General features: G+C 57.3%; 2 protein-coding genes across 6 annotated transcripts; one reads left to right on the top strand and one right to left on the bottom strand.

Moving 5' to 3' along the window:
• Positions 1-207: 207 nt before the first annotated feature.
• FREY1 (Frey regulator of sperm-oocyte fusion 1) lies at positions 208-1,817 on the top strand. The gene is made up of 4 exons (XM_090140958.1): positions 208-386; positions 559-626; positions 721-873; positions 1,729-1,817. The coding sequence occupies exons 1-3, from the start codon at positions 319-321 to the stop codon at positions 852-854; spliced, it is 270 nt and encodes an 89-aa protein (XP_089997084.1). The 5' UTR covers positions 208-318; the 3' UTR covers positions 855-873; positions 1,729-1,817.
• On the bottom strand, positions 1,212-15,209 carry MAPK8IP1 (mitogen-activated protein kinase 8 interacting protein 1). 5 transcript variants are annotated; one of them, XM_031593492.2, is made up of 13 exons: positions 15,053-15,209; positions 10,551-10,656; positions 8,105-8,338; positions 6,987-7,097; positions 6,303-6,384; positions 5,243-6,118; positions 4,783-4,858; positions 4,199-4,371; positions 3,866-3,975; positions 3,628-3,747; positions 2,958-3,028; positions 2,605-2,703; positions 1,212-2,215 (listed from the first exon to the last, which is right to left on the bottom strand). In XM_031593492.2, the coding sequence occupies exons 1-13, from the start codon at positions 15,136-15,138 to the stop codon at positions 2,143-2,145; spliced, it is 2,217 nt and encodes a 738-aa protein (XP_031449352.2). In that variant the 5' UTR covers positions 15,139-15,209; the 3' UTR covers positions 1,212-2,142. The 5 variants fall into 5 exon arrangements, with proteins under 5 accessions (XP_031449352.2, XP_089997075.1, XP_089997076.1 ...); XM_090140949.1 differs by lacking the exon at positions 15,053-15,209 and adding an exon at positions 14,288-14,531; XM_090140950.1 differs by lacking the exon at positions 15,053-15,209 and adding an exon at positions 11,865-12,076.
• Between the last annotated feature and the right edge of the window lie 2,655 nt (positions 15,210-17,864).

A 17,864-nucleotide genomic window follows, 5' to 3' on the forward strand; every position in this document is an offset into this window, starting at 1 on the left:
AAAGAAGAGAGCCAAAAAAGAAATTCTTTACTGTGAGGGGGGTGAGACAGTGGAACAGGTTGCCCCGTGAGGTTGTTGATGCCCCCTCCCTGGAAGCATTCAAGGCCAGGCTGGATGGGGCTTTGAGCAACCTGGTCTAGAGGGAGGTGTCCCTGCCTACTGGAGGGGGGGTGGTGGAACTGCATGATCTTAAAGGTCCCTTCCAACCCAAACATTCTATGATTCTAAGTACAGGAGAGGAGAAGTTCTTGGGCTACCCAGGTGGTTCCTCTGTGACCTCACTGCAGAATGTGACAGTGGTGGGTACCAGAACTCAGCATGCAGTGCTGGCTCTTGCTGCTCACTGTGCTGCTCGGGGCCGTGCTTCCTCTGCCCTTGCGCCAAAGGTGATGACTCCGCCACCTCTTCCCTGCCCCAGTACCTGCAGTGGTGCCACAGGGGCTGGATGCTCCTTCTTCTGTAACCAGTGCTCCTGGACCAGGCTTGGGCTTCTATCGCTGATGGGGGCAAGTTCTGGAGAGCTTTGGGCTCACTCCCACCTCTGGTTTTCTTCTGCAGCTATTTTGTCCCTGAAGACTTCTCTGCCCCCTTGGAACTCCCACAGCAGCACTTTGGCTTGGTGGATGGTACAGCTCTTCCCTCAAACTCCCTCCCATGCACTCATTTCCCCATTGATGACACAGACAGCTCCCGAGCCCTCACCCCACTGTCTACCCACAGATTATGGCATTAAACCAAAACAGCCTCACTTCAGGACCATAGCACCCCGGGAGCAGCCAGCAGGACTGCAGAGGGCTGGCAAAACCAAACGTGATGAGCTTGACTTGGAGTACTACTATGATGCCCAGCTGTGAAGGACAGCAGGGCACTCAGGTAGGTGTGGGGTGCAGGAACAAGGGCTTTCCAGCCACACTACAGGATAGGAGGAGAAGCTGGAGGAGCTGGGGTTTCTCAGCCTGAAAAAGAGAAGGCTGAGAAGATATATTATTGCTGCCTTCAATAACCTAATGGCAAATACAGGGAGGCTATAACCAGATTCCTCCTGACGCTGTAAATGGAAAAACAAGAATTAAGTTACGCCAAGATCTTATGGTAGTCTCTGACCTCCAAGGTTTGCAGACCTGAGAAACTCCAGCTCCTTTTGGGCTCCCCAGGGGAAGGAACAAGCCAGGACCCAAACCCGCCCAACACAAACAGCACCGCAGTCCTGCTCCATGAACCATCATATTTAATAGTTGTTGCCATCACAGCAGATCCAGCTGAAGCACGGAGACCGCTGGCAGGGAGCAGGAGAGCTTTTGTACATCCCTGGAGATGTGTATGGCTCCCTGCAGGCTTTAGCCCTTCTCTGCTCCGTTTCTGGCAGGCACCCCAGTCTGCACAGGGCTGAGAACCACCGCAGTGGGGTAGCTCAGCCCTGTCCTGCCTCTGCCACCTGCAGCTGGAGGGGATACAGGGGGACAAGGACAGAGAAATGCTCCCTTCCCCATGGTGTGGTCACTGCCGAGAGGTAGGAGGGAATCTTTCTCTCCCCAGGGCATGGATACAAGAGAGGAGGGATGGGGACAGAGGCAGGAGTGAGCTGTCTCAGCTCATTCATCCTTCCTCTGGCACTCAAAGATGCTGGGCTCTAACCTTCCTGTCCAGCACCCTTGTCCCCGGGGCCAGGCAGAGAAGTGATGGTCTCTGCCCTGGCAAGAGCCATCATACAGTTCTTGTTGGCTGTAGCTTCTGTGTCTTCATCCTGCAAGAGTCTGACTCTGCCACTGCATTAGACGTCACCCCTGAGGGATGTGACGGGAAGCTGAGCCATGGTCACAGCGAGATGTTTTCACCCCAGCCTGCATCAGAGAAGGGCTGGAGAATGCCAGCCCCTCCAGCAATCACAGACTGGGCAGCCAATGGGCACTTCTCAAATAGAATAAACTAAGTATTTTGTACAATAAACACGATTTGTCCAGCCCTCCCCCCTCCCCAACCCCCCCAGCCTGAGCAAGGGGAGCCATGAAAAGAGGCAGCACAGGGCTCTGGGAGCTGTTCCCTGGGCTCACTTCTCCAATCTCAAAGCAGCTCTTGTCCATGCACGACGCGGAAGGGGCGAGACTGCAGCCCTGGCTGTGCAGCAGGTGCCTATGCCAGCCCCTACTCCAGGTAGATGTCTTCTGTGGGGCACGTGTACTCCACATACTCCTTGTAGAATTGCTGAAAAGCCCTCCTGCAACACAGCATGGAGCAAAGCTCAACTGTACCTTCCCAATGGCATTTACAGAGCCCATTTTGCTTCCCTTCTTGCCCTTGCCCCCCTATCCTGCTGTCAGGTCGAACCCTGATCCAGCTCTGGGATCCTCATGCATTAGTGCCCAGAGGTGCTGCTGGAACAAGGCCTCCATCTCAGCTCTGAGCTTCCACACAGCCCCTGGGTTTCAGCCATCTGCCTGCAAAGCTTTGCACTGGGACTTGTTCCAGCACTGTCAGGAATATGCTGCCTATAGCAGCGTCAGCTCTGGCTCTATCCCTGAGCCTCTCACTGTAGGGAAGAGGTGCCAGGTTCTCGTTCCTCCTGTCCCTCAGGAGGGAGCACCTTCCTCCCATCCCAGGACTTACCCTACAGACTCCGCCAGAGGCTTCGTGGACTCCTCCGAGACAAAGACGTGGCAGGCAAATCTGTGGTCAGCAGGGTGCTTGGTGATGAACCCAAAATATCTGAGGGTGAACAGAGCAAGTGAGATTGGACTAGCAGACAGGCAGAAATAAATACCTGTGCCCACCCTTGGCAAAGGGGTTTGGGGTTCAAACCCCAGCAGTGACCACTTCCCAGGCCCACATCAAGGATGTGATTCCCACCCAAAGGCTGCTCCTCACATGAAGCTGTGGGATGACGATGCTGGGAGCTAGAAAGCAGTGATGCCTCCATGTGTTAAAGCACTGATAGCTGCCCCACACTTCCTGCTACTCACTTGTTGTTCTTTGGATGGTATCCACAAAAGGAAATGTTCTTCAGCTGGAAAAAATGGCTACACTTGTTTACCTGGGGGACAAATAAAAGAACAGTCAAAGCTATCTTCCTCAGCAGTCCTGTGGGACAGCTGGACTCCAGCTTTGGAAATAGGTGCTCAGGCTAAGCCCAGCTCTCCACAGCAGTACCCACAGCCACGCTCCCCCCACTGCCCACAGGGGAGGTTTCCAAAAGGCTTGCTGGGAAGGCTTCACTCGCCTCTGCCCAGCATCTTGCTGTGTTCTGTTAGGCTACTTATGGAGACCACTAATCAGCAGCTTGCAATGCCCAGCTAAAGAGATTACAGGGAAGATCCGGAGGACACCACTCAAAATAGTAGCAGAAAGGTTTAGGAACAGCTGACGGATTAGGGGTGCAGCTCAGCTCACAGCATCCTAACACAGCAACAGGCCTGGCATCTGCAAGAGCACCAGTCTGATACACAACCCAATGCTGGGATCTCACTAGGCTTCAGGGACCCCAGTGGAGGACCCACAGCCTTTTGGATGGTGTTTCTAGTGGAACAAAGAGCACATGGGATGGAGGCCCTTAATTTCTATGTGAACATGCATGGGGGCACCAGCAAGCTCAGAGTAGTAACAGTAGAAGGAATGAGGTGAACAGGGCACTACCTTGCTGTGCTCCTTGGAGTCATCGGCTTTCACAGCTATCTTGACCCCACGCACGCTGATCTCCAAGACACAGCTGGAGGGTGGGTTAAAGTGCACAGTGAGGCGACGCGTGGTGGCAATCTGGGGAGGGAGACAAAGACACAAATCCCTGGCACTCATAGGCAACATGCGAAGATGGCCCACCCCTTCCCATCTCCTCCCTGCTCCCAGGCAGGCTCAGCCCACAGTGGGACACTACCTTCTGCATGGCCGCGCACAGTACATCATTGCCCTTGTGATAGGGAACCTGCACCGAGCCGAGGAACTTCACCCGAAACTGGTCCACCCAGTCGTTGTTCTTGGCTAGAGCTAGAAGACAGAGCACATGGCAAGGATCACCTCTGTTGGCCATCTCCATGTTCCCAAACCTGCACCATTCCCCACCCAGCAATGGGTGCAAGCTCTGACCACTACTGGCTGGAGCTGCCCATGGCCACGTCATTCCTTGCCTGATGTCCTCTTTCCACCTCCTGTTCCATAGTGAGGACGTGGGCAGGAGATCAGGGACATAAGCAGTACAGAGGCCTGGTACCTGTTATATGGTCTGGATCCTTGGTGACTTCGATAGCGTAGTAGGCAGGAAAAATGCCCCGATCCCCTGTCCGCATGTTGTAGGCCTCGTACCAATAATCTTCTGCCTGCACCTCCACCAGCAAAGGGTCATCCACCTCCAGCTCCAGCTCGTCCGCATGGCGAGGAACAAACCTGGGCAGGGAATCACTAGCACTGTGCTGGCTGGCAGCTCTGGTGGCATGCTCACCGACACACCTCTGGGACAAGGGTAGTGCATGGCCTGCGGCCAGCGCAGCTGGGGAGCAGGTGGAAGGAGCTAAGATCTGATGTGCTAAATAGACACCTGAGTGGGCTCAGGCTCAAAAGGAGACAGTACCTGGCACTAATGCAAGGTTTCCCTTTTGGCGTCCCCCATGCGGCTCCCAGTGCTCCTGGGTGCCCTGGGAGGTCTCTCACCCTTGGGAAGATGTTGCCCAGCCAGTGCCTGGCTCCTGCTGGGCCTACTACCAGCCTAAGGACTGTGGTTTAGTTCACAGGTTTTCCATGCTGGAAACTACATGGTTTGAGTAGGACCAGAGGACACTGCTTGTGCCCTGCACTCACCTGAACACAGCACGGTGGGTCTGTTCCTGCTCCTCACCATTGATCATGCAAGAGAACAACCCAAAGGACTCAGCACCTGGGGAGGAAGGTAGAGGGGCATGCTGCAGCTTTGAGGAGTCAGTACCACACACAGGGAAGGACAAGACCCTCAAGCTCACGCCTCATGGCCTTAGCTCAGGTTGTGCTGTCTTGGTCATTCCTCACACTAGACAAAAAAAAAACCCCAACAGCTTGACAACTCCAGCTACCCCTGCCTAGAGCTCACAAAGCTTTTCCAGCCCACCCCTCTCTAATCACAAGGGGAGAGGTTGCAGGCTGTGGAACCAGCGCCTGCTGAAGCTTCTCCATCTCATTGGAGGTCCTGCAGGGCTCCCTGGGCTGGGCAAGCTGGTACCATGGCTAAGCAAGGCTGCCTGGGGACACAACCCCCAGCCCACATCCTCCCCCGCCCAGCACTCACTGGAGGAGCGCGCCCGGCCACTCATGAAGACGTTGAGGAACTTCTTGGAGAAGTGGATGTCCGCCTCGGGGGTGGAGTCCTCAGAGAGGCAGACCGAGTCGCGCTTCAGCGCATCCTCCTCGTACTCCTCACCGATGGCTGACTCGTAGGGTGAGGAGACGCAGTTGTCATAGACAGTAGCCGAGTCACTCTCATCGCTGTAGCCTGAGTAGCACTGCTTGAGGCTGACCAGCTCCAGCTGCACGTTCTCATCCACCACCAGCGTGTACTTGACCGAGTCGTAGGAGAGGGCGCTGGTGTCCGAGCTCACGGATGCTCTCTGAAGGCCGTGGCCTGGCCGGTAGCCACTGGTCCCACCACCGCAGGAGACCCGGGGCAGGCTCGTCTTGTCAGGGGAGGACATGTAGTCCAGCACCTCATCCTCCTCACTGATGGAGGGGTTGGTTTTCCCAGCCAGGGCTGAGTAGCTGGAGGTGTCGATGTCAGAGCTGATAGACATGCGGTTCTCACTGGACTGTGACAGGAACGGCTTCTCGGTCTCCAGCGGGTCTGAGTTCTTCTGCACAGGTGTCAGGTAGATCTCCTCAGTGGCCTCCAGCCTCACATCTGTCTGGTAGCGGATGCGGTCCCGGTGGGCCTCAGGGGCCCTCGATGTCACCACCACCACACTGGCACCGTGGGGCGGGGGTTGGCTGGCAGCCTGGTGCTTCTCGGGGGGCCGGGAGGAGGCAACACAGGCGGGTGCCATCTGAGTGGCTGCCGTGCGCCGGCATGGGCTTTCTGTGGATGTGCCCCGGTCTTTGGTGGAGGTTGTGCTGTTTTGGTGATTGACCTCATCACTCAGGCAAACGTGGTCATGGGGAGGGGTCTGCTCACCTGTGAGGAGAAGAGCAGTATTGGTGTTCCCACTGATAGGGACGCCCCAGACTCAAGCTGGACACGTGCCCATCGGGGACATTTTCCCAACGTTCTGCTTCAGCAAGGCTTGCTCCAGGCCCTACGACAGGGATTGACTCCTAGGAGCTAGGGGCTGCTCTCGGCCACCAGTCCCACAACTCACCCGTCTTCAGAGGGGATGATGACCGGGACACCCGCTCTTGCCAACTGTGCTTTTTCCCCAGAGAGTTGTTATTCAGGGTGTCCTGAGGAGGAGAACAAAGCCGCCTTGTCACCCCAGCAGTAAACAGCACGTGGCACCAGTCCCTGCCCACCCCACAGCGATGGGCAGCAGCCAGAGCCATCACAACCCCTGGGACCACCCAAGAGCTTCTTCAGGGTCACTGTGACCATCCTCAAGCGCAGCCAGGGCACGCTTTGCTCCCAGACTTTGCAGATGGCTCTGGGGGCAGCACGGGTCTTTGGCTCTCTGCAGCAGTCGCATTTTCTGCACTGCTAGTTTTTGCTCAAGCACCAAGCTTGGGATTCTTGGGGTTTTCTCCTGCAGACATCAAAAGCAGCACAGGAGCTACCCTGCTCACCCAATCAACATGAAGCAATCCTCTGCCTTAAAGCCCACTAAGATTCATGGGATTCCCTGTCCTGTCCTGGAGCACAGGGACTTCGCATTCCTGCTGCCAGCCTTATCAGACCCTGTGTGGAAAAGCTCCTGTCCTCAAGGTCCTCAGTACAGACCGTGCCCATGGCTCCCAGTGTGGCCCCACAGTCTCCACCATCCCCTACAAGGTGACCATCATCTCCCCCTCCCCAGCCCACCATCTACACAACCCACACACCCCAAAAATACCTCTCCGCAGGTCTGGACGCTGGTTGGGACCAGCTGCCCGGGGGGGGCCTTTGCTGTCCCCGTCCCCCCAGCTGGATGTGGCTCCCACGTGCCACCGGCTCCTCGGGGTCCCTGCGCAGGGTGGGACAAGGCTGCCTGCTGTCCCCTTGTCCATTATGCTCCAGCAGGCTCCCCCCTCCCTCCCCATCCCTGCTGCCTTTGTCCCCGGTGCCAGCTGTCCTGCAGCCATTGTCCTGGCTCCGTGCCCTCCTCCTCCTCCTCCCACCCATGGCCTCAGGCAAAGCTGGCATCAGCTGCAGGTTTCAGGCTGGTGACACCCAGCTCCAACTACGCCCCATCTGTCACCTGCAGGAACACCTGCCTCTAGCTTCAAGCCCCTCAGCTGCACGTCACCACCAGGAAAATCCTCCTACTTGGCAATGAAAGCCACTGCTGAAAGCAGGAGGAAGGCAAAAATAGCCCTGTGCACAGCACACCTTGCTTAGGTCTGCAAGGTTTGCAGGAGAGATGGGGCAAAGGGACTCCAGCTCAGAGGCTCAGCGTGCACGGCTGAGCACGGTGTAACCCTCCTGGGGACAGCCCCACTGCTGCATCTGGGAAAACGCTCCATCCAAAACCTCCTGCAAGCCCTGAGAATGAGCAAGACGAACCCCCGTTCTCCTGACCCGTTTCGGGCAATGTGATTGTCGCTGCGATTTTGCACTGGGCGCTGACGCTGATGCCCCCCTTGCCGGGTGTAGCCGCCCAGGAGCGGAGCTCCAGTCCCAGCGCCGAGCACACAGGGCTGCGTCACCGGCCCGAACCAGGCTGCAGCCGCGGCGCTGCCAGCCCTTGATCTGGGACGCGGTGCTGGGACGGATGGCTCATTCACGCGTTCAGGATGCCACGCCTCATTAGCTCCCTGTCCCCACTAAGGTCCCTTCCCCGCTCGCAAGCGCCTTACCCTGGCCCCACGGGCTCGGGGCGGCCGCAGCCCACTTTTGAGCCTCCCAACGCTCGGGGGCTCGGCTCAGCAGGGAACGAGCGCATCACCCCCCGCATCCCTCACGCCCCCGACCACGCACCCATCCCCGGCAGAAGCCCCCGGTGCCGGGAGAGCCCCCCGGGCCGGCGCTCACCTGGCTGCGAGGCACCTGCGGGAAGAGGTTGAGCGTGGTGGGGCGCTTGGGCCGGTAGCTGTCGGTGCTGGCGGGCGGCGGCTCCTTTTGCAGGGGCGCGGGCGCCGTCTGCTCCTCGGCCGGCGCGTCCCCGGCGGCGTCGATGAGGTCGAGCTGCAGCATCTCGGCCTGCAGTCGGCCTCCCTCCCCGCCGCCCGCAGCCCGCGCCGCGCCGCCCGACCGGCTCACGCGGCCCTGCCGGGATCAGCGGCGCGGTCAGCAGGCGGGGCGGGACGGGGCGGCCGGTCGCAGCCTTTTAAAGGCGCAGGGATGCTCCCCGCGGCTCCCCGCACACTCCCCCTCCAAGCCCTCCCCACCGACGCGCCTCTTCTGGAACGCTGCGAGCCCCGCAGCGCTTTAGCAAGGAAACAGAGGCATAGGAAAAGGAAAGGGGAAAATCCCGGCTGGCTCCGTGATACCTAGCTAAGGTGGGCGTCTGCGAGGCAGCTGCTGCCAGCCAGCCCAGCCTGCTAGCATGATCCCAAATCACTGGGTAAACTCAGAGGAGGAAAGTCCCAGAAGGACACAGAACAGCAAAACAATGTCTGGGAGCAATATACACCCTAGGAATGATGCTCCATTCAAGATTTCATAGCTAAGAGGAAACTACAACCGCTGTCGGAATGTGTTTAATGGGCTGTAGCACAACAGGTGGTGCTGCAACCCTGGGCATGGATGGATGCCACTTTTTTCTCTCCAAAGGAAAGGCCTTGCACTCTGAAGGTGCTAGGAAGGAGATGCAGGGGTAGAGGAGGTTGTTTAAAAGTAGCCTAAGCAAGCAGCTGCTGTGCTGCTGTGTCTCTGCTCCATGCAGTGGGATCCCAGAGCAACCGGGTGGCTGGCACTGAGCCACCACACTGCTGCCATCAGCCTCCGGGTCAGGCAGCTGCAGCTGGTGCAGGTTGCACAGAGGCAGGGATGGTGATAGGGGGAAGCTTGGCACTTCCAGGAGCCTTATTCTGATGTAAAACCAAAGGGATTTGTTCTTCCTATGGCTGGTTCAAGATTTTTTGTGCATCCAGCACAGGCCCAGAATGTAAAGGTTTAATACAGACATATCCCAGCTCTTTTTCTTTGGGCCCTCCTCTTGACATTCCTAAAAAGGTTATTTTACTTTATTTTTTCCATTTTCATTCCCACATCAAACAGTTTCGCAGAACACAAAGAGCATGACGAGCCCTAGCAATGGGCAGCCTACTATCCTGCCTTGCAGCAATCAGACGTAAGGAGCCCTGCACTTCAAGACAAACGGAACGAGGCCAAACCCAAAGCCAAGACCTTGCACTTGTGCTTCACGACCTCCCTCGCTGCACCCGCCTTGGAGGAGCCAGCCGCGCCTTGCAGGCTGAGTGTTGAAGCCACTATTTCTGGAGATCTGCTAAAATAGCCCGTGATGAAGTCATCATTGTTTTTCCAGAATTTAAAAAAAAAAAAAAAAAAAACCACCCCAAATTCTCTGTTGAGGTACTGTCTTCTGAGACGGTATTTTACTGCTGGGCCTCTCTGCCTGCCTGTCCACATCCAACAGCTGCCTTCTCCAACCCTGCCTTGTTTACAGGGGAATTATGGCGTCTGCCCTTTCCTCAGGGACCTCTCACTGAATATTCAGGTTAGCTCCTGCCCTTAGCAAAGGCCATGTCCCTCCAGGATGCAGTCAGCAATCCCATGCTGGGCTTATTCCCAGTTTCCCAGGCTCTGAACAGCACACGGAGCCAAAACCGTCCAAAACACTCCCTGGGCCTGGCCACTTCCTACAGCCACTTACATCAGGCTCTCATCTCGTGAGACTCATCCTCTCCAGCTCTGAGAGCACCTGGCTCTCCCCACCTATGTTTCAGACTGAAGAACCCTCTCACTGCCACTGCTTCCAGTTCTGCTCCTCAGGCAATCCTTCATACCCCATGTAAGCCATTTGTACGTATTTTTAGCAGCTGTTTTCTGAGCATGTAGGCTGCTGTGTTTAGGATCAGCTCACTGTGTCCCTGCAACCAGCAGACGCAGGGTGCCCTACAGTGGGTGCTGGGCAAGGCACAGGGCTCAGCGCCGGTGCCCCAACCATCCCTGCCACAGCACAGGGCTCTGCTTCGCAGTACAGACACACAGAAACTCCTCAACAAACCCCACAACAGAAGGATTCTGTTGTAAATGGGCAACACGGCACATTTTTCTTACCCGCATTCCAGGGAAGAGTTGCAACCCCTGTCCTAACACACCTGGCAGATCATGGAGTTCTCCTCCAGCATCAGCCTCTCCCTGCCCCAGAAAGGTCCCATATGAGAGGCTGCAGAAGCCCACCAGTGCCTCCCCAAGAATGGGTCTCACCACACCTCCCTGCTCACTACCAGCATGAAACTCACGAGCACAACACAGAATCCCATCTCGTCCCCACCCCAGCACATGCACTTACTCGGGTGGCCAGGCTGTCCTTGCAGTGTAGGCTGATGCCACACTCATCGGTGATCTCAGAGAGGTCTTCATCCTCAAACTCCTCAAGGCTGATGTCGTGGGTGAGCCTGGCGGGGAGCAGAGACCACTGTCACACACAGCACATAGGGGGCAGGATGCAGGCAAGGAGCAGCGCCAAGATCCCCAGGAGGGGCTCTCTGGGTCTTTACAAGGAAGAACGACCAGGAAGAAGGATGTTTCTGGAGAGGAGAGCTAGGGGACGGCAAGGCACAGCTGGAATGTGAACACCCCAGGACATGAGATTGCACTGAGATCCACAGCCTTTGCACACACCTGCCCACTGGCTGTGAAACAAGCAGAGAGTGGACCCACACAAGTGGGCTCAAGAGTTGCCCCAGCAAGGTGTTCCCCTGTACAGAGAGCAGTGAGCTCCCTCTGTACCATTATTCCCTCTCTGGGAAGGCTGCAATATCCTTTCAGCCATTGGTGCTGCTCAGCACCCCGATGAGCCCCTGAAGGCTCCCTTACAGCCTCACACATTCTTCATGTCCCTTTGGAAAGTTTGCAGAGATTTCCTTTTAGCGGCTGCAAATGTGCTGACTGCCCTGCTCCTCACGTGCTCACTTGCATCCCCAGGGAGCTCATGGCTCCTGTGCACTAAAACATTTCTACATCATACTACCGCAATGCTCCTCGTGCTTGTTCCAGGGAGGAAAACACAACAGCCCAGCCAAAGAGTCCTCTGCCGGCTATGGCAGTTCCCCTGCAGGGCTGGGAGGAATGGAGGTGCCCCCAAGAGATGCAGAGGGGCCACGCTAAGAGGGAAGAGGATCCCTCATCCCCCACCACTGCTGCCTGCAGAGACGCAGAGCAGAAGGCTCTCAGCACAGCCTTCAATGCACAAATCGATTTCTTCTCCAGTTACTTGGGTCACCGGTGTCATTACCAACCGCTCATTACCTCTGCCCACCGCATGTCCCGGCACAGAGCACCCCCCCACCTTGGGTATGGGGAGATGCTGTGCAGGCAGCCAGCACCATCCCCACCTGCACCCATGGGCAGAAAGGACCCCCACGCACAGCCCTTTTATCCCCACACTGTGTGCTGCAGCTCCCTCCTCCTGCCCTGCTGACAAATCCCGCACATTCCCGCGCCCACAGCTCCTGAGCAGCTGGGAGAATTTGGGGCTGCATTCAGTACTGAGTTTGCTGCTGCCCCGAGGCACCGCTCGGTGCAGAGGGCGATGCGCCCACAAACGAGGGGCTGTCCCTCGTTCCCACGCACAGCCCTCACCCCAGGCCTGCCGGTCCCCTACCATTTCTCCCAGTGATCTTCCAGCCAGCTCTCCTCCTCCGTGCTTGACTCCATGCTCGGGGGCAGCTGCATTGAGGAGGACCCTTCCCTGGGAGGCACGCTCCCACCCTGAGGCAGTCCCCAGTCTGTAGCGAGGAGAGGACGAGCGCCAGGTGCCCGCTGCCCCAGCGCAGTCTATGGCTGCTGGCACTGCTCTGTCTCCTCACTGCGCAACCTGGGCAAGCTCATTAAAAATAGATGGAATCAGCTGTCCTGGAGGGGGAAAAAAATAAAAAATAACCTCCCCAGCTGAGCTGATGCCAAATCCCTGCTCTCTGCTGGGGATGCTGACTGCCTCCGCCTGCCAGCCAGCCAGCCCGGCTCCTGGGAGCGCTCCAGCAGTCGGTCCCCACACCCGCAGCGGGCATCTGGTTACCCAGCGCTGGTGCCCCTTCCACCCACTCCTTCTCCTGCCCTTGCCCACCAAGAGGGGGAAAGAGTCAGTCCTCACCTTGGTGAGGTGATGCTGGTGGGTTTTACTCTCTGTGCTGAATTCAGTGCCTCTCAGCTCTGCTCCCAGATAGTGCCACCCTGGACTCCATCTCTCATATCAGGGGCAGCGGTTCTGTTCAAATCTTCCTGGCTCAATGGAGTTAATTTAAAAAAAAAATCTCTGTGTTACTCTGCCCTTTCCTCATCTAACAGAGATGCTCCAGGACTTCCTAAGGGAAGCGATGAAGACTCTCCTTCATCGTCCTCCATGGGGAACACCCCTGCCTTTTTCTCCTGCCCCTGAAAGAGGCTGAAAACACCAGCAAGGCAAAGCAGCTCTCACTCTCATCAGCTCTATCACAGCCCGCAAAACCCTGAGTGGGACTGACAGGGAACTGTGCTCACAAAGATCCTCCTGAAGGTGCATCCTATCTGCTCTCAAACACCTGTGGCAAGGAGGGCATCCCCTGGTCTATCATCCGATAATGGTGGGTGTGTGAGCAGCTCTGGCTGCAGGGTTTGGCTACAGGAGCAGCATGACTAACTGTAGCAACACAAAGAGTGTTAACTGGAGTGTAGTCTAGTGTAGCAGGGAGGGGGCATTTACTGTACCAGTCCCCTGGCTGCTGCCCTCGAGGCACTCAGCTCTCCAGTCTGCCTCCCAGCTTCAGCCAGCTTGCTCTACAGCAGGCCCCAGGCAGGAGGAGGAGGAGCTGCGCACGCCCACAGCATCTTCTGTGAGCAGCCTGTTGCGGGAGGGAGCCAGTGGGTGAGCTGGGGAGCAGGAGGGGCTTTAGGGTGAGCAAAAGATGGGAGAATAGAGCAAGGAGACGGGGCCAGGCTCAGCTGGGTGCCGGCTCAGTGCTGGCGCTTGGTCAGGGCAGCACAGTGTGGAGGGGGCCTAGCGAGCCCCAGACCAACCTTTGGTATCCCATCACAAAAATCAGGGTCACCCACCTCGACACCCAGCACATTACCTCAACGTGATGTGCCCATCACCCAGCCCATCATTGCCTCACCACGCTGTTGCCAGGATGATCAGCCATCACTCAGCACCCAGCCCATCACCCCCACACAGGTTCTCAGACACAAGTGCAGTGGGGCAGTCCTGGCTGTGCCACCTTCCCATCCAGGCACAACCCTGAGCACGGGGCTTTTGGAGGATGATGTGGAGGATGGGAGAGACAACTGCTTTTGTTTCTGGCTCCTAAAACGCCATTGCAGCAGTGGGCAGCCGCCTCCAGAGACCCTGTGCCTGCAGCTCTCCCCTCACTACCTACCAACAGCCAACACCAAAGCCACCGGCACCACGGCCTGCAGCCCCCCCCAGCCTCAGTGCCATCACCTGCTCGCCACATCCTCTCGCTATTCAAGTCGCCATGTCACCTCCTGCACGAGGCAGTGCCCCTGGGTGAGCAGAATCCCCGGGGATGGTGTGCACACGGAGCCAGCCCGACGCCCTCAGCCCCCATCCCTTTCCTAGCCCGGCGGCAGCCGTCCCTCATGCAGCGTGCAGCTGCTGGGCGTGCAGCTCTCCCAGCCATGTTGCAGCAGCGCCCAGCGGCTCGGGCAGGCAGCGCAGCAATCACAGGCGGCCGTTGGAGCGCCCAGTGAGGGACCTGGGGGCAGAGGGCTGAGGGAAATGGACAGAACCCGGCACAGCTCGACAGCATCCGGCCACCAATCTATAGATCTGCAGGGCCGGCGGGGCTGAGAATCACCCACAGCTGGCGTCCAGCTGCAGCCCCAGGTGTGAAGCCTCCGCTCATTCCCACCTCCAACATGTCACCACGTAACCACCCAGCCGACCACGCTCACACGAGCAACACCACCTCAGCACCCCGCTATGCTGGAGCCGAGCGGAGAGCAATGGCTGAAGATGTTACGGCCCCAGAAGCACCTGGCCTGCCCAAGGCAGCAAACAAGGCTTCCTTGCCCACCGTGCTCCCTTACCCGCCGAACGTTTCCCATCCCACAGCCGCTAGCAGAAGGCACCAGCAGGCCCGAGCCCCCGGCTCTGCGAGTCGACACCTCCGGCCGTGCCTGGCCCGGCCCATGCCGTCGGAAGTCCCCGCGAGAGGCTGCACAGGGCGTCACAGGGGCAGCCCCCCCGCATCCCAGATCGCTGGGTAGCAGTGAGGATGGGTCCTGGCACGCTCACCCGTGCTCGCCTGGGGCTGCTGCTTCCTTCACCGGGGAGGGGAAGGGGTTCTAGGAAAAGGCTAGAAAAAGGCTTTCCTGAGGGTGGAGAAAGAGATGGAGGTTGGTGCTGGGGAGAGGTGTCGAGACAGGTGAGGAGACTGGGGGGGGGGGGTTGACAAAGGGGGTATGGGGCTCCTCAGTGGGAGGCTGAATGAAAAATTGGGGTAGGTATATGGGGCCAACATGGGAAGGGGGGGGGGGGGGGGGGCAATGAAGCAATGTATAGGAGTGCTGAAGCAGTATTGTAGGGGATGATGGATCAGGTGGGGTTCAGCGATGCATGGTGTGTGTGGGAAGGGGGGGCGTGAAGGGACACGCGGGTGGGTTAGGAATTTGGGGGTGTCAAAAGGCTGTACAGGGCGGATGCAGAGCTGCGGGAGGTGGGGGCCCGCAGTGACAGCGCGGGGCTCGGGGGGGGGGGGGGGGGGGCGAGGGGCTGCGGTAGATGAGGAGCTGAGCCCCGGGGTGCTGAGGCCTGGGCAGCCCTGCAGGGGTCCCGGGGGAAGCGACCGGTACCTGAAATTGGGGGGCGAGGCGAGGTGCAGCCCCAGGAAGGGGGAGGAGGCGGGCGGGGATGCGGCTCCTTTCTCTCGCTCCGCCATTCCGTGGCTCTCTCCATGCAGGCGGAGGGAGGGAGGGCGGGCGGCGGGGAAGGAGCAGGGAGGGAGGATGGAGGACGGAGGGAGGGGATGCTGGCGGGGCCGCTGAGGAGGGACGTACCTGCTGCAGGGGGGGCTCCTCCCGCGGCCCCCCAAGCTGCAGGGCAGGTGTGCCACAGCTAGACACCCCCAACACACGCACCCAGCTGTGCCCACAGCTGGAGGCAGTGCCCCAGAGCCCCCATGGCTTGGGGTGCTGGGGGCTTGTGCCCAGGGTGAGAGATACATAGAGCCACTCCCAAGGGACAAGGCACCCCGTCACCCCAGCCTTCCTAGGATTTCCCTCCTGTGCCAGCCTCCCTTGGCCTCAGCCTGCGGCAGGGAAATGCCTGGAGCCCACAGATCGGGTCTTGCTGCAATCTCACACCCCTCATGGGCCCACACCTCCCTGGACTAAGCAGATCCACTCTTGCATCCAGCTGTGGCCCAGAGAGCATCTTACATGGGTGAACATTATCCCCTTCTGCCTTTTCCCAGCAGTTCTCTCCCCCTGGCCTCTCCCATGCTGTGGGCTATCTCAGGAAACCTTGCAGGTAGCGGCACATACAGCAGCACACACCAGTTGGTGTGGGTGGCACTGCCTTAGACAACTGTGGGTCCATCCGTGTGTCTCAAACTGCAGAGCTGACTGCCTTTGAGGCGATGGTATTGCTGCTTGGCCAAGACCCAGGCCATCAGCTGCTCTGCCAGAGAAGAGCAAGCAGAGCCCTCCAGGCACACAGTCCTGCTCTCAGATGGGAGCCTCGGCCTCCTGCCAGACAGACTCAGAATTGACGTCACTCCTGGCCAGCGTGGACACCAGCACCCACCCACTGGGTGACTGTGGTGGGGGGCTGGGTGTCCCTAGCTAGGAGATCTGCTTCAGACTTTTGCCTGTACCACTGCTCTCTGTATCCACCTGCTCACACACTGCAGGACCCTGGGTTGCTATGCAGAACCTATGGAAGCTCCTCTCCAGCTGACCCCATGGTGGCATAGAGACACCAATCGTGGTAGGTAGGGTCTGGAAGAGGATGGTTATTTGTGACCTGCTACTGCTGCCCTGCATGCTTTGCTTCCTGCTAGCACTGCTTCCCTGGCTGCTACTGCTGGGACTTGCTGGCTCCCAGCAGACCTGCACTCATCTGTGTCAAGGATCAGAGCTGTATGACACATCACCATTCTCCTGCTGTCAGGAAAATGCAAAACTTCTCACACTGCAGCAAAGGATTGCACCTAACGCCTGGACAACAGTCACAACAACCTGCCCAACGTGAGAAGAGAGGTCATCTCATTTTGTGTCACAGGCTTTGCATCTAAGATGTCAGAGGGCTGTTATTAAGGGGCTTGGTAGAAACAGTTGATTGAGTTACATCTTGAATTTCCCCAGGCACTGCATAAAAGCCTCTGTGCTCCCCAGCAACGTGTATGCATGTATATATCCTGCAAATCAGAGACACGCATCTGCTGCAGCCAGTGTCTCTACTCACAAGACATCCATTGTCTCACCCTTTCAAATTGTCTGCCTGACCATTGGGTTCAATTCAAAGTAATTCAGCCTTAAATTAAGCCTGAGGAAGGGTTTTTCTGCTCCTCGCCCCAGTGGAACCAGCTGCTCTAACCCAAGCTGCTCCCTCTGCCCCCAGGTACAGTCGTGCTCCAGTTTCCTCCCTGCCCCATTAGACACAGCCCCAGCTCCCAGCCCTTCACACCCAGGCACAATTTCTGCATCCAAACCTTTCAGCCAGCTGCTCCTGAAGCCACTCCAGCTCCTCCTTTGTGAAGATAGAGAAGGGAAATTCCCTTCTCTTTGGGGCACGAAGAAATCACTTACTCTGCTAGAAATCCTCGGTTCACCACTTTCCATCTTCAACCACGTCACTGCGATTCCTTTGTCAGGGAGAACAGATATTGTGGCAGCACAGCAAAACCTCAAAACTGACCTCCCCAGGTTTAATTTACATTATCACACTCTGCACAGAGACGGCTGCACCAAGTTTGCTCTTATCTTCTAAGGCACAGGCTGTCGTTTCACAGCTTTTTTGTTACATTGGCCACTTGAAGCATTGCAGTGTACTTCCCAAGGCCTTGCTGGGGAGTCCCTTGCTGGGGACAGAGAAAAGCTAAGCAATAGTAAGCACCTTGACCACACACCTCTCTCAGGTCACCAATGCATTGCACACATTGCCTGCCTTGCAAACCACACGACCACATGTGGCCTCTTGCCTCCAGCACCTCTTTACAGTCTATCTCCAAAATCTGTTTTTTTTTTGTCAGGCTTTCCCAACAAACTGCTAAGTTTTTCTGGTTACTCAGAAAATATTGTACCCCCAAGTAATTTTTCATCGACAGAAGAGAACCCCTGTTTGGGATGCATGTAGTGAGTCAGACCATGTAGCCAGCTAGCCCTGAGACATTATCCCAAGAAATGGAAATCCCCTTACTGGCATGCATTTCATGATGCTTCCTTTGTTATCACAGTTTCCAGCAACCCTTTGCTCTTTTCAGAAATGGTAGATGATATCTTCATGAGATGGTATCTTCATTAATAGCTATTGATGTTTTTCCTTTATCTGTGAACTAGTGAGCAATTTATTTTTTTAGCTTGATCAAGCTCAGCACCCATAAACACATCTATGTAAGGAAGCTGCAGCTGTGCTGAATCTACCATCTGGTAATTTAACTGAATA

Source organism: Phasianus colchicus, chromosome 5 (assembly GCF_987193195.1).
Source record: "Phasianus colchicus chromosome 5, bPhaCol1.hap1.1, whole genome shotgun sequence".
In the NCBI taxonomy this organism is placed as follows: Eukaryota; Metazoa; Chordata; class Aves; order Galliformes; family Phasianidae; genus Phasianus; species Phasianus colchicus.